General features: G+C 38.6%; 1 protein-coding gene across 1 annotated transcript; it reads left to right on the top strand.

Moving 5' to 3' along the window:
* Window positions 1-9,217: 9,217 nt before the first annotated feature.
* Window positions 9,218-10,948, top strand: LOC147306013 (uncharacterized). Its single transcript, XM_086278244.1, has 6 exons — window positions 9,218-9,503; window positions 9,572-9,634; window positions 9,746-9,850; window positions 9,943-10,026; window positions 10,290-10,421; window positions 10,506-10,948. The coding sequence occupies exons 1-6, from the start codon at window positions 9,218-9,220 to the stop codon at window positions 10,787-10,789; spliced, it is 954 nt and encodes a 317-aa protein (XP_086134370.1). The 3' UTR covers window positions 10,790-10,948.
* The last annotated feature ends 5,585 nt before the right edge of the window (window positions 10,949-16,533 follow it).

Genomic DNA, 16,533 nt, shown 5'->3' with positions numbered 1-16,533 from the left:
GATAATTTCACATAAAAACTATTTTTATCAATTCAAAAAGCAGATGCTCATTTGTCTAATTCACTGAGATGCTTTTTAAAATAATTTCTTTTCACCTGTCAAACTGCTGTTATTATGCATCCAATAATATCTAGCACATTGTATATTATAAACATTATTCCCCAGCTAACCTTTTAAAATATACACTGCCTGACACAGAAAATACCAATACCTGCTTTCATATTCGTCTAAATAGTTGCGAGAACTTAGGATAAGCATCCATCATTACACACAGGTTGATCAACATACAGGTTTATGGCTCATAAATGTAATCGGCATGTAGTGTTTAATAAAAAACGTAGTAGTCTTTTCATTTTAACATGTGAGGTCTTGCAGACTCTGCACATTACAGCTGCTGCAGTTTATAAAATAGAAAGTGTTACACTCCCACCTACAGGATGAAACAAATGCTACATTCTCTAATGTTGGCTCTAAAGCAACAGTTGCACAACAAGTTGTAAAGAAAAACTGAAGGTCATTAATTGTGAATACATTTTAATCACTTTTAGTATATTAAAAAAAACCCTCCTCTTCCCCCCAAGCTACAATCTGTCACTGCTCAGAGTTCAGTGAACCTCCTGGACCTGCTGTAATCGTCGGAAAGGGCGTGTGTTTCTCACTGACAGCTGTATTAATGCATGCTGCGCATCCAAACAGAGCCCCTCGCCAGATTACTGTTCTCCCACATGAGTTATACTGTCAAAGGTCATTACAACAGAAAAGTAATTTATGTAATTCTTGCTCTAATTTTAGTCCACTTACTTGGCAAAAATTATTATATCTGGCTAGTTTGAAAAACATAAAGGAAACATTCAACCCAGCATTCATAATCTTCAAGTTCTGGGCCATCCTCTAGACATAACTCATAATAATAGCTATGTGTGTATGACTGACTCAAGCTTTTAAACACACCCATTGACTGAGATGCCACTCTTGGTATGTGCAGTAGCCTACATAACAAGGCCTGGAGCACTGATTGATGTCTCTTTCCCCTAATTAGCTTTATCTGCCGTTCAAGATTAGGTGGTGCTGGGTTTCAGGGACAGTGAATCACGCATCCCAGACAGGGGAAGATATACACATCTATTATGGGTTTAGTGATACTGACAGGAAGTTGTGAAATATTCTAGACAAAGCAAGATGGACTGTAAGAGAGTTATGGGAATGGGCAGTTCTGGAAGTGACCAATATAGCGGTGAAAGTCACTCTAATAGAGACACATGTAGGCTCAGTGATCCCAGATGTGCTTTGTAACATATCTGCCAAATATCCACTTCGAAAAAGGAAGGTAAAGGATATACATTATATGTATATATAAATATATATTTAATATTTCTTTATTTTAAGAATATTTTTTAACATGCATCAAATGTCTTTCATCATGGGAAAAAGAAAGTGTTCAGTCCCTTTACACCTTTACTGATACCATTAGGATTTAAAGGATAAGTAGCAGTCAGGTGCTAATGAAATGCACTTAAATTATTAATCATCAACAAGTGTGAGCACCTCTACAAAAGCAGAAGTTTTGGCAGTTTGCTGGTCTGGAGCAATCAAATCAAATATCCTAGGAAAGCCTCCCTAAAGCCAGATCTTGCAAAGCTCAGACACAAGTTAGGTTTGCTAAGGTGCATCAGAAGAAACCAGAAAACTGGAACAATATCCTTTGGACAGATGACACCAAAGTGGTGACATTTGATCATAATGTACAGCACCATATTTGGTGAAAAAAAACCAATGCATGTCAGCATAACACCTCAAACCAACTGTAAAGCATAGTGGTTGAGGGGTTAAGATTTGGGAATATGCTCCAGCTATAGGACCTGGCCACCTTGTGGTTAATGAGTCAACCATGAATTCTTCTCCATACCAAATCATATGTGAGGCCATCTGTCAGACTGCTACAGACAGGACAATGATCTCAGGCACAGCAGCAAATCTACGTCAAAAATGGATGAAAAAGAAAATAATCGAGGTGCTAGCTGCAAATGCCCAGTCAAAATCCAGACCTCAGCCTGAATGAAATCATGTCACAGGACCTTAAGAGAGCTGTGCAAACATGAATGTCTGCAAACCTGAATGAAATTAAGCAACGTTGTAAAGACGAGTGGACCAAAATTCCTCCTCAATGACGTGTGAGATAGACTGATAGTCATTAATGAAGCTGGTGAATCATACAGTGTACTTTTCACAGGACTGTGTAGAGTGCTGTATTTTTTTAAAATCTTTTTCACATGACTGCACATATCTTCATAATACTGTGTTGAAAAGATTATTAATAATATTGTGTAGATTAGGAAACTGAATGGGCAGTGCTTTTCCCTTAGGCTGTACTAAATCATAACAAACACCTAAGCAGTTATGTCAATGTACACTAATCAGCCTCAACATTAAAACAACAGACAGGTGAAGTGAATAATATTAATCATTTTGTTACCACTTTTCTAAATATATATATAAAACCTATATAACCTAACCTAACCTAACCCTAGATAGATAGATAGATAGATAGATAGATAGATAGATAGATAGATAGATAGATAGATAGATAGATAGATAGATAGATGAAAATGAGGTCAAGAATTGAAACAATGAATCCGAGTATGTTCTACAATCCACAAGAGCTAAATAATTGGCTCCCACCTCAAAGAGGCTTCATGTTTATGCCTCAACAGATTGGTGCTGTTTTGGAGCCACACAAATTTAGGAAAGTGGCTTTATTGTTATGGCTGATCGGTGTAGCATCAAATCAATACTTGGTTAACTTATATTGGTTCTTTGATGGTGTTTTCACTTGATTTTATATTTGTTTTTGTCTTTATCTTTTGGACTGTTTTACTGTTTTACAGACTTTCTATTGATAAAAGTATGATTTCTATGGAGATTTGCACATCATACTCCAACAATCAATAAATATAACAGTGAGTTGACCCAAAGTGGGTCAGTTTTGAACGTTTGTTTTTGAGTACCTGTTTTAATGGCACAGGTGCGTGAGGTTTGCTTGCCAACAGTGAAGTACACCATCTGGCTCTCTGTCAAGGGATCCTTTGTACCATGTTATTTTTCTCTCTCTGCCAGCTTTGTCCCCGACATCTACTTTAATAATCATAAAACTAGAGATGGACCGATCCGATATTACGTATTGGTATCGGTCCGATACTGACCTAAATTACTGGATCGGATATCGGAGAAAAATTAAAAATGTAATCCGATCCATTAAATATCACGAAAGCACCTCACAAAACTTGCAACACGCCGTAACTCACCTCAGAACGTTAGCACGTCGGAGCAGTATGCATCACGTGATAGAGCAGCTGTGGCATGCGGGATAGCATTTGGAGCTTCACTAGCAACCTGGCATTTCATCTCCGACAAAGTTATCCCCGAGAGAAGTAAAGCAAGTGTGTAAGTCCATCTCTGAATGTTTGTAAAGCATTCCTGCGTTAAGCTTAACAAACGACTGCCTCTTCTTGTTGCTACTTCAATCATGAAACTGCTTAACGATCAGCTGATCGGCTTTTCTGTCGCGAGTCCGTCTCTCTTGTTTGCTTTTGGCCCACTTTGCACCAGAAAGAGGAAACCAGCGGCTGAACAACAGCAGCACGTTTAAGCTTGATCAGCTGTTGTTAGAATTTATTTAATATTACTTTCTACTCCAGGATCTTTTTCTACGTAGCTGACGGCTGTAACTGTACAGGGGCGGATCTAGCAAAGTTTAGCCAGGGGGGCCAATAGGGCATTAACAGGGAAAAGGGGGCACAAAGACATACTTTTCTTTCTTATTCTCATTTAAAATGTCTAGCTTTTAATAAATAATTATCTGACACCCAAAGTTTTAATTTGATGCAAAATGAATAGAAGTCAATTACTGTATATAGTAACTATTAAGTCTAATATATATACCCTAGTAAGCTATAGTACTTTTTCCTTTGGGAAGGTACCATCTGTGCAGTCTGCAATTCTGTTGAAGAAAGATGTTGAATCTATTTAATATTTCTTGAAAAACAATTGATTTCTGTGCATTTTTTTTTCACACTGCATCAAATTAAGGTTGATTACGTCGATTAAGCATCATGAGGTGGAGTGTGAGGGGTGGTTCCCTATTTTTTATTTATTTATTTTTGTTGTTGCTGGGAGTTGGAACCCTATTAGTTAGTTTGCTTAATATTTCCGTTAAGTACTCTTTAAAATACCAGAATAGGGAGGATGGTGTAGGTTTAAGTTTATTAGATTGATCAGTATTGCTGAACTATGAAATATTTTTTTTTGCATACAGGTATAACAGAATAGCTTTAGTGTTGTTGTTGTTTTAAACTTGAGTATGAACTTATACAAAATGCAGCAAGATATTTAAAAAACAGTTTTGTTGATTAAAAAACACTATATCGGATTCATATCGGTATCGGCAGATATCCAAATTTATGATATCGGTATCGGTATCGGACATAAAAAAGTGGTATCGTGCCATCTCTACATAAAACATAATCTGTTTTATATCTGCGCTCCAATAATACAAACCTGTAATGATTTCAGTGCAGAAATCTGCTCCAGAATCCATTTAATGAGTGAAAAGAGAAAAGGTTTAACAAACAGATGAAGGTACCAGGATGGACAGCTGCATAAAAGATTCAATAAAAAAGTTCAAACAAAAACAAATTAAGAATATTTTTCAGTTTTGCAAACATAATTACATCCTCAGTTCAATTAAAAGGGCAGCAGAAATCACCAACATCTAAAAACTCAGAAAATGCAACCTAAATTATCTGCTTGGCTGGATGCTGTGTGAGTGAGTGAACAGGTGAGATGATATCTTCCTTTCTAAGGTGCTGCTGTGCTGGATTGTACTGAACATATTTTATGTACCAGTTTGACTGCTGTGTAGCTGCAGAGGATAAATAATAGTTGAAAAGATCACTATTACACTGGTGATAATGGTGACGATGATGATGTTGCACAGATTCTGAATGCTCTTTCACAGGGGAAAACCGTTTTGACTGTACATTATGTGTCTGGGCGGCGGTCACAGCAAGGAGGGGTGAAGATGGAGCATGATGAGGGTGGAGGGAAGGGGGGTGGTGTTACAGACACGTTTGTCTTTGATAGCTCAGGTGGTCATCACCCGAGGGGGAAAAGAGCATTAATGGGCATTCTCAGCAGCAGACAAGCATAGGCTAGTGCTCCCTCTTCGCCGGCTGCCGTAAACAGGGGGAAGTATGCATCATTAGATTAAGCTGAGGCTAAGTACCTGCAGTCAAGTCCACTTCTTACAGTAGCAGGGTGCACAAACACATCCTCTCTGCTTGGCTTGGACAGAAGAGGGACTAGAGGGATTGGTCAGCTTGCTAAGTGATTACCTGTAACACTGAAAGATGTATGATTATAGGTTGCATGATTTGTCAGCATCTCTATTACAGCAATTATGCAGGGTATCATAACTAACCATTTACAGAAAATCTGGATCATATTAAGAGACAAAAGAAGAATCTTTTAAAGGATTTGACCTGTGGGTGAATGCATTGACACAGGCTGAGCATAGCAGGATTATCTGGTTAAACTTAAAAGTCAGAAAAAAAATAATAGTAGAAAACTTCAGAGCAAGAGATTATGCTTGATTTTTGTTAAAGGAAAACATATTTAAAAAACACACACACACACACACACACACACACACACACACACACACACACACAAGAGAAGAGTTGGGAAATCTTGAAGAAGAGACAGAGGAAGAGGAATTTGCCTGAGAGGAAAATGAAGGAAGGTATGCAAGGGTGCCTGTCACTTTGAGGCGCCTGATAGTTCAACCAAGCTGTCATCTATCACACTTAGATATTTCACTATCTATTTTTCATTTATGGGAATAGAATTAATCACAATGCATGCCCTGAAAAGTCTAACAGAGCTTTGTCTCCAGACTCTGAGCAGACCAGAAGGAAGAGACCTGGATATGAGATTGGGCCTGAAGGGCAGATACAGAAGAAAGGAAGAGTCATTGCTGCAGGAACAGCCTGACCTCAGAGGGTGGAAAGATTTACTAGAGTCTAAATCACAGGTCAGTACCTTGGCAACAGTCTCTGGGAGAGCAACCAATGGGATAGAAGTCACAAGTGATGCGCTGCCTTGTTAACTGCCATTCTGACAGACTGTAATGCCAGATATCTTTGGCATGTGGGACTTCTGACACTACAAACCATGTTTTTCTCTTTATGAGTGTCTTGTATTGACTCACTGAAGTAAGCTTACACCGGTATAAATTTTTTATTAAAGGTTTATTTAATCCAAATACCTTGCAAATATTTGTTATTATCATCTGTAACCCTCATGCAGGTTTGATTAACTTACTTTTTATATTGTTTTCAAAAATTTCTTTGTCCACCTCGATAAAATGACAGTGTGGCAGGGTGTAGTCTGCAGAATAGGTGGTGCAGTGAGTTTGGAGAGGAGTGCCAGGGAGGCTAGGCTGGGAACAATATAACAATCAAACCTTCCCACATTTGATTGTAAGACACTGGGACCCAAGGGAGAGCGGAGCTGGAGACAAAGCAGCTGAAAAGCTGGGGAAGCACCTAAGCGAAAAACACTTTTGCCGTAAATAAGCGAACACTTACCTGCAACACTGTCTGTGTGCGTGTCTGTACCACAAACAGTTATCACTGAATGTGATGTGGCATGCATATTTGGTACATTACTATCACATTTTTATATCAAACTGGTCTTGTGTGTGTGAGTGATTTGTGTGTGTGTGATTTCCAACTTTAATAATTTTCCACATTATAGCTAACTTAAATGATTTAGCTTCTATACTTTTAAGACTTTGTAAAAAGGTAATAACAGAACTATATGCTAACCAGTCACACTGCAGAAACTCAGTGCATTTAGGTATTTAAATGCACTGAGTCTAGGCTTTACAAAAAATGGTCTGAAAAAGAGACCAAAATCTGCCATAAACAACATGAAAGCATGGAACCATCCTGCATTGTGCCAATGAATCAGACTGGTGCTGCTGGTGATGTTATAGTTTAGGGGAAATTGTCTCGGCCCACTTTGGGCCCCTTATTCTCATTATGGAAACATGACCAAAATCTCTCAGCAATGTTTTTTTAGGCCTTTCTGGACGTAAAAGTGGATCCAACCTGACACTACTAAGGTGTACCTAATAGAGTGTCCAGTGGGTGCTGTTTAGCAGATGGTAATATGGTTAACACACTAAACTTTGATGATTATCTTTGAATTGTCCTTTGTAACATGCTAACATTTTTTTTAGCCTTTAGCTCATATCACTGCAGTCCCACAGAGCAGTTAGCATTAGCATGGCTGTAGGCTGTGAACCAACCAGCTGTGTATTTACAGATATGGGGCAAAAGATAAGATATGTTGTGTAGGCTGGTTTACTACAGTGCAGTTAAAAAAATAGATTTTTTAGCAAAATGAAGCAAAAAACAAAAAAAACTGTATAGTTTGTTTATTATTTAAACATTTGTTAAAGTGTTACAAGGTTTCACAAAACAGTGACATTTTACAGTCATATACAATTAATTGACGATAAGATGATACTGATCAGTAACAAGTAAACAACTGTATATCAGTCGATAATCTGTAATTAAAATAATTTGCAACTAATTCACACACACCTAGAGTTGTGATAAGAAAGGGTCTCCCCAATTTAAGTGGTTAAATTTCACAATATTGAGCAAATGAACTTGCAAGATGCAACAGGTACTGCTGCTTTCATGACTGTCTGCATACCAGTGTGACCACAGTCTAACTATTACTGTCTTTATCTCTGCCCCCTGCGGCACACAGGTAGAAAACTCTATGTTCTCTTTCCAAAAAAAGGCCCTCTTCTTTAAAACTTCTGTGGGATATGCACATTTGTTTGTGTTTACCCCTACAGCAAAGATTTTTTCATGACAGGTCTTTGATTTTTACAGAGAAAAGCAGATAGAAAAATTGTATGAACAGTAAAAAGCGAAACTATCCGGTATTTTTTTGCTGTACTAAGGACAACATTATTACTCATCTGTGTTTTCTTTCCCACCATCTGAGTGTTTTCTTAGAAAGATTGATGACTGCGTGTTTATCTGGTGTGAATACAGTTGTACGTGGCAGTGAGGAGTTCTGACTGACAGCTGCTCAATATTCTTATTCATAAACACAAGCAGCAATCAGCATAAATCATGTCATTCACACCACTTTATTCGCTTCAAGAAATATTTTTTTTAACGACAGATTGATTTGTTGTTATTTCTCTCTAATTGTCTAACTTGTCACTGATGCACACGCTTATGACTCACAAGCAACACGCCCACATAATGGTCCTGTTGCAGTGGGAAATTTCCCTAGCTCGTTACAATAACTTGCGGGTAGTCAAAAGACCTGTGTGGACGCCCGTTTGCGCTAAAGGACTTGAGGATAATTCCAGATCCCTTCTGGGAAACAACGACACCTGTCAGAGAAAAAGAGCCTCTGGAAATGATCACCGTGTTTACATCAAGCGGTGTTATTGACAGAATTGAGTTAGATGTACTCCGTTCTCTTGCACAGACTGGACACTGATATCAGTGTTTGCCACTGAAAGTAGGTCATGGATAATGGTGAACTACATGTATACATTATTACATGCACATTACATGGTGTTTTTTCTTGAAAAATTTTGTATTTAATCTCAAAAAAGTTTGATAACCTTTGATTCATCTGTCCAGAGCATAGTATTCCTTTGTAATTTATTTAATTCATTTGTGACAGCACTCTGACACCAACAGTTGCTCGAGGATTCCTAGAAAATTTCTGAGGCTATCAGCATCAATATCATCTTTATTTGGCCAAGCTTGTGAAACAAGGAATTTAACTCTGACTCTGTGCAACATTTCAGTTTTTTGAAATCTAAGTATTTATATAGTTTTTTTTTTATTAGTAAAAATAATTTTAAGTCATTTAGAGAGCTGGGCATACCTATTAGCAAACTTCTATCTATTCAAAGCTCTCCATTGCAACATCCACTCAGTGATATGTGTTTAAAAGTCTGAGTCACGCACCTGTCTATCCCATACCTGCCACACTACAGTAGCTGTGATCTTTCTCACACATTTGGCAAATCTCCATCCACCTGACACATTTGGCCTTGAAATCACCCATAAATGACCCAGGCACACACAGCAAACAGGGCATTTCGTGAATGAAGATGAGGACTTTCATGCCTTCATTTATGGTTCTCCTGCTTTGCCATCTTTGCAGGGCCCAAATAAACAGCAGTAACAATGATTCTGATGATGAGACAGATTTGGCTGGCACACAGAGGCCCAGCATTGAGGGAAGTGAAGACGATCAGGTGCTTCAGACTGACATCTGGGTTGAGCTGTTGGCTCTGAGAGACTTGGTGGTGGAGCAAAGTGTAGAGCTTAGATACTTGAAAGACAGAGTGACAGTTCTGGATAGCCTGGTGGAGGCCTTACAGAAAGAAAATACAGGTACAGTGATGAGGGAATCACTTCATTAAAAATAGATGCAACTAAGCTTACATGCACTTTTGTTATAGTCATGGAGGCCAGGATGACTGCAGCTGAGATCCTGGTTGAAGAACTGCAGATAAAGAATGATGGTAACTAAATGCCCCCGGCCCTAAATATTGTATTGTTGTGTTCATTTTTACTTACTCGTAAACTGTTACAACTTGCTTCAACTTCTCCTATCGTGTTTTCTATCATGCTAGCACAAGCTAGAGAGCTTGCAATAGCTCGGCAGGATCTCGGCGCTATCCAGGAAACACTGACAGTCTGTGAACTTCACGTGGAGGAGGTGGAGAAACAGCAGGAAGGTAAAGGGTCAGGGTTTTTGGTGTTTATTCTCTGACTTGTAAACCTTCACAATATACTTCCATTTCATTTATCTCCCTTTTCATCATGTTAGCTCAAGCTAGAGAGCTTGCAGCTATCAGGCAGACGCTGACAGTCAGTGAACTTCGTGTGGAAATGCTGGAGAAACAGCGGGAAGGTAAAGCTTCGGTTTGGGATGTATGGAATGATTTGACTGATTGGTTATTCATGTGTGTCTTGTGATTTCACGGGGAAATACCACAGCGCAAGAGCTTCAAAATATTAACAGAGATAAATACTTTTCTGTTTTCCTGATAAGTGTACAAGAAGTAGATGAATAATTAGTGGATGATCATTAATGATTCTGAGTTTACTTTATTTATTTATTTATTTATTTATTTATTTATTTATTTACTTACTTATTTTGTTTTCTTGCCACAGTAGTGAAGGTGGCTTTTTCTGCCTCCCTCCTGGAATCTGGTGAAGGTAACATTGAATATGGCTCTGAATTTGCAACACTCATCTTCAGAAATGTCTTTACCAACACTGGAAACCACTACAACCCAAACACAGGTAGGCAGATTAGGCTTCTATTTAATTATTGGTTTCATTAGTTTCACCACAATTAGTTGTGACTTTTTTCTCTCTCTTTTTTAGGTTATTTCACTGCACCAGTAAGAGGAGTCTACTACTTTAGATTTACTGGTCGTATAGCGCACTATGAGAAAAATATGAGGATGAGACTTGTCAAAAATTCTGATGCCATGGTTTTCATTGGGGACCGTCAAACCACAACCACCGATCCTGAGGACAATGCATCCAATGGTGTGGTGTTGCAGTTAGAAGTGGGAGATGTTGTTTCAGTACAACTGTCTGGTAGTGTTTGGGATGACCAGTACCACAGAACAACTTTTAGTGGCTTTCTGCTCTTTCCTTTGTAACTTCCAACATACGAGTTGGACACAAGGCAAAGGTAACATCAAATTCACAGAGGATTTTGTTTCTTAATTTCTCTGCACTGGGTAGGTTTATGGAAACAAACTCATAAACATAAAAGCATGTGTAATTCTGGAGCATTCAATTAATAAATTAAAATTCTCCTACACAAACTTAGTCTTAACTTTAATCTTTGACAAGACTGACAGCCATACAGTAGTTGATATGTCACAAATCTATAGCCCAAACTACATATTTTAAATTATAGGTTCAAGGCAGACACATCTAATTTGAAGCACTGTTAAATGACTTTATGGAAAATGTTATTCTGAAAAAACTAAAGTAATGGTGAGTTTAGATTAATTTACTGACTTACTCAACTCGTTCTAAGCCTCTCACACTCTAATCCATAAAGAGAAAATACAACACTGTTTTCAGTGCAACTAACCACAACCCCATTCGCCAAATAATTAAGAAGTTGTATAAACTATAAACAAAACATAAGCTTTACAGATGACTTGATTATTTAGAGAAGAACTTGCATATTTCAACAAGACAGTGCTAAACTGCATCTATTACAACAGCATGGCTTTGTAGTAGAGTCTGGGCGCTGAACTGTCCTGCCCGTAGTCCAGACTTTTCACCAGTTCAAAGCATTTGGCACATCATGAAACAAAAATATGACAAAGAAGACCCCAGACTCAGTTTCCAGATGTGTACAATCAGTTAAAAGTAGAGAGGATGCTGCACTTTTGTTGGACTAACATGGGCCCATCCCAACTTTTCTGAGCTGTGTTGCTGCTATCAAATTCAAAATTGCCTTACTTTTTCCCAAAAGGGTACATTTACTCATTTGAAAAATGTTATACTTCTTCTATGTTTCTATTATGTATAAAATATGAGCAAATCATCGCATTCTGTATTTATTTACACTTTACACAGTGTTCTAACGTTTTTGGAATTTGAGTCGTGGATGTGTGGATGGTTGTTATTGCAAAGTAGCCATACTGTACATTACTAGTGAGACTGGGGTCAGGTTTTCAAACAAAACCTCCTAACAGGGCCCCAGTTTGGAAAAGTTGAACACATTACGTTATGAAAAAAAGGGGGGCAAAAAACTAAAGAAATTCCTCAGATAAAAGTGGAAGAAAATGACATCTTATGAATGTGATCATTGTTTCCTTTCCTTTGGTGTTTCACATCATAAAGCTCCAGGAATGCAGCTGCATCAGCGTTTGAGCTTTGACTAAATCCATTCAGACTCTTTGTTGTGCAGTCATTCAGATCACACAGGCATACACAGACACACACACATTACACAACACCACACCTTAGTTATCAGTCATCTAGCATGGGTCCGATAACCATGATCAACACACAACACAGAGGCAGGCAAGCTACATCTCCTTTCACTGCCAGTGTCTGTGATGAACTCTTTCTCTCTCTTTCTTTCGCTGCCCTCTACTTTCCCTGTTTATTTCCCACAATCCACAGAGAACGCTATCAGTCGCAGCTGATCTACAAGCTATCAGATGCCCTCACAGTACAATTTCACACCCTTGCTGGAAGATATGGAGACATTGTCCAATATCGTTACGCATCTACCGCTGTGAAATTTGTAGTTGGTAGGTAGTTAACATTTCTTCAGCCTCGTGAAAGGAAGGTGGATGTCACTATCAAAAAAGGGGTGCTCAAAGGAATAATTCAGCGGTGTTTATGGAAAGAGCCCGGAGTGTATTGGAGACGCGGTGTCTCCTTTGAATTTGATGAGGAGTTTAGATCAGACCTGAAGCTATGGTATGGCTAAGGAGCGCTGTTAGTCTGATCAAACAGCTGCCAATATGAAAAGGACTACCGTATCCTCTCGGCACCTGGGGCTGTGTGAAATGAATGCAGCTTCTATGGTTTCCTCTCTCACAGGCACCTCTTGGGTTGGAAACATTTTTTCATAATTGCATTTAATTCTATGTTAGGTGTCCCCACAGTGCCACTATTAAGGTTGAGGCTAAGCTGGAGAAGCTTTTCACCCTTTGTCATCAAGGCTTCGGCTCGTTTAGAGGTAGTATCATTGATCCGACTTTAAGAACACAAGAAAACACACAGCACATTAAGGTGTATCCCTGTTATTGTCGATATTTGAAATATGCCCATAAAGACAGCATTTTAATTGATTATGTGTGCAATATTGTGAAATCCCTCTGTTTTGGGATAATTTAGCCAGCTGATGAATCAGCACTTAACGAGAGAGGGAATTTCCCATTTGAAAACCTTAGTTTCATTAGTCTTTCATTTATTTTTTTTTCTTTGTCCTGGAGCTTAAGGTGTGAAAGCTCATTAAAGCTGTGACAGTGCACGTCTTCTCTGTCTCGTGAACGGCTTTTGCAAGCTGATCTTTTGAAGTGCGAATGTTTTAGTTAGAGCTGAGTGCACCAGAAAAGGCTGCTTAAAGTGTCTCCAATATCATTTGTTTGGCATCTTCTTGGTCAATGAAAAAAATCAATCAGAGCAGGAAGACATGTTTGAAAACCTCGTGAATGTTCTTTAGACACACTCATGCCTCCACTTGCTTGCATGTGTGCATGTGCACCCATACACAAACACACAACAGAAACGGCATGATTTCTTTTGACATTTAAATTAAAGAGGAGGTTCATTAGAGCCTGATAAGAGTCAGCTATAGATTTTCATCAATGCAAACTAACTATAAGGTAATTTATGACATAAATATGATAGCAATTGCTAAGCAAAATCTAAATCATTGTAACAATATGTTCTACATTTTTACATATGTGGAAAGAGTACTTGTTACACATTTAACTCGGTATACCCTTTTCTTGTCACATTTCATGCATAGCTAAAATAGAAATTAAATTTTAAGATAGATCTTGGACAGTGTGCCGTAACAGCTGAACAGATAAAGGAACCCCCATTAGTCTTCCTTCTGCACTCCAAAAAACATGTTTGGTGCAGGATGAGCCCCAAGGCGTGTGAGTGTAAATGTACATTCCTTTCTGCCTGATTTAAAAGAGAAGTCTCCTCTTTTTTATGCACTTTAGTTGATCAGAGATGAGCAAGAGGCATTCCTTAATCATCACTATAACTATAAAAAAGGTAGACATCATGTGACTACTCTGGAAATTTCTATAGCTTCCAAGAGAGTTTCTATTGAGCAGTAATAAGAGTACTAGGAGATTGAAAGTGACAGCTGGTTTCATAGATCGCAGAGAGGGAAAAGCTGATTTCCGTTTGCAGCAAATGCGTCTATTTGCATGACACGTTTGCATATAACAGCGCAATGTGCTGTAATACAAAGGATCCTGGCACCGAATGTACATATTTCAAGCTCTGTGATCCGAACGTTCTGGTGCAGGCAAGTTGCAAGCAACAAAAACACAAAGGAACGACACACACAAGCAGAGACTCATGTAGAAACGCAGGTATGCACACAGAGGGCAGCTCTGAGCCAACAATTCACTGGAAATGAAGCCCTCCACTGTAGCCAGAGTCTATAGATGCATATCTACTCAGAGTCAAACAGCTGATTGTACTCAGACTCAAATGGACATGTTATTGGGTTGTGCAAATGCACACTGTTTTATTAAAAACATACTCATGTTAAATTATTTGGCATGATTAAGTTGCATTATTGAATTTTATAATGAGTAGGTGCACTGCATTAAAGGTTGTTGACAAAGCTCAGTATTAGTGCTGGTCAGAGAGGCTGCAAAGTACTTGGCAATCACTTCACATCTTCAAGTGATGAAATGTACTGGAGTGTTTGTCCAGTTGCATTGGGTAACAGTAGATACTAGAATAAGATAGCCGGTACTATCACGTTTCAGATGTGCAGTTATGGACCTTCAGTTTTGATCAAACCAGGGTCACCTTAGGAAGAACAATGACTGCAGCAGAAGCAGCAGCAGTTTAGACCTGGAGAAGCTGACTTACTGTTTAGGACCCCCTGCAGGATACCAGAGTAACTGCCTCTGCAGGTTATAAGGTTACATCTAGAACTTCTCTCTTTTTATGTAGCTGATATATGTGCATTAGATGAGATTAGATAAAATGATATTAGAAGAAACAAATGGTCTGGGACATGCTGCAACTTTCTGCATCACTTGTAGATTTTAGTGTTTTCTATTCATAGATAAAACACAGTAATTTGTAAGTTTTTTTTCTTGTAAACAAGTTGTTTACACTTGTTTACAAGTGTGTCTGGTCAGCCCCTCCGGCCAACCTACACAGCCAGTGGTTAATTAGGAGGCTACTCACTAAACTAAAATTACATTATGTAAATACTACAGGACTTTTTTGGGAACCCTTTTTTCGTTGCAGTTGTACTTCTGTAGTGGTTAACATATTCACTTGACAAGGGAAAGGTTGCTGGTTTGATTCCAAATGGAAACAAATCTCCTTCAGGGTTGTGTCAGGATGGGTGTCCAGTATCTGCGACTTTAAAGGTCCTGAGTTTGACTCCACCATCTGTCTGGGGCCTTTTTTGTGTGGAGTTTCCGTGTTATCCCCCTGTTTGCATGGGTTCTCTGCAGCTACCATGCAGTTAGTGGGGCTAGGTTAATTGGTGATTCAAAACTGCCCATAGGTGTGAATATGAGAGCATATGGTTGTCTGTCTCTCTGTGTGAGCCCTCCATCAGGCTGGAAACCTGTCCAGGGTGTACCCCACTGTGGCATGTTAGCTGGGATAGGATCCAGCCACGACCCTGATGAGGATAAGCGGAAGAGAATGAATGCATGGATGGATCGATAGATGGAGCAACCACCTTATATCAATATAAATATAAATATATCAATGTAGATATAGAAATAGAAAAAAGACAAACCATTCAAGATTATTTAAATGAGTTGGTGGTTGCATAAAACAAATTAATTATATGTGCAACTTCTGCATGGAAGCCAAGCCTGCATAACCAAATAGTAAGAATCAGTGACTTAAAAACTTTAACTGTTTTGGTTACAGAAATTTGCCACATAGGAAAAAAAGTATACTGAAGGTCATTACTTACATTGGGCTGGCCTATGTCACTAATAGCGGCAACACAGTGTAAGTAATGATTCAAACTTGACTTCAGCTATAAAACTTACGGTTGCAGTGGTTCCACCACTGCTATTATGACTGATGCAATAATGACCAAATAGCTCCCTCTGTACAGAATTAGTCGTTGGCTCAGTACGCGTAAAAGGTTTTCTGAGCCCGTGACTGAGTTTTACCTCATTTCCGTGAGATGTTTTGCATCTGAAAAGAAAAAAAAAAGAGCAAAGGAAAAAGACTGATGACGCCGTCTTATTTACTTTGGCTAGGTGCTTATCTACCTTGATGAGATTTGTTTGTTGAAATGCACAGATCTGGGTGGCCCCAAAAGGTTCCAGAGAATCCAAATTTAAATGTGCAACTGTGACTATCTGCTGCCTGTCAGTTGTAGTGAAGCTTTGCAGTTTCAAGACCAGAAAATATTTTGTTTAGGAATTTATGATACTGTAATCCTCTCTTTTCATTTCATTCATGATGGGAAAAAGATTATTCCACCCCAAACAAATATATCACTCCTTACACAGGAAGTTCTGTTTTTCCTGAATGACATAATGTATCTCTATCATCATTGAAAGCTGACGGTTGAGCTGTGTGCCCACCTGATATAATATAAAAATGTAAATGATCCTTATGTTCCCTTTTCTGCTTTTTTCTGCAAACATTTAGCTACAAGTTCTTTTGCCTCTTTTGCAAAGAAGTT

The sequence above is a fragment of the Aulonocara sp. 'chitande type north' Nkhata Bay genome, linkage group LG20 (genome assembly GCF_057382095.1).
Source record: "Aulonocara sp. 'chitande type north' Nkhata Bay isolate Kocher_YH1m ecotype deep benthic linkage group LG20, A_spYH_male_GT1.1, whole genome shotgun sequence".
Taxonomy (NCBI): Eukaryota; Metazoa; Chordata; class Actinopteri; order Cichliformes; family Cichlidae; genus Aulonocara; species Aulonocara sp. 'chitande type north' Nkhata Bay.
This window is presented reverse-complemented; position numbering and strand designations above follow the sequence as displayed.

What these genes read in the sequence shown, in the direction of transcription:
- LOC147306013 (XM_086278244.1), top strand. Translation starts at nt 9,218, where the DNA reads ATGAGGACTTTCATGCCTTCATTTATGGTTCTCCTGCTTTGCCATCTT. An exon ending in GGTGGAGAAACAGCAGGAAG is followed by an intron (nt 9,851 to 9,942) that starts GTAAAGGGTCAG and finishes TCATCATGTTAG; the next exon opens with CTCAAGCTAGAGAGCTTGCA. An exon ending in CCACTACAACCCAAACACAG is followed by an intron (nt 10,422 to 10,505) that starts GTAGGCAGATTA and finishes TCTCTTTTTTAG; the next exon opens with GTTATTTCACTGCACCAGTA.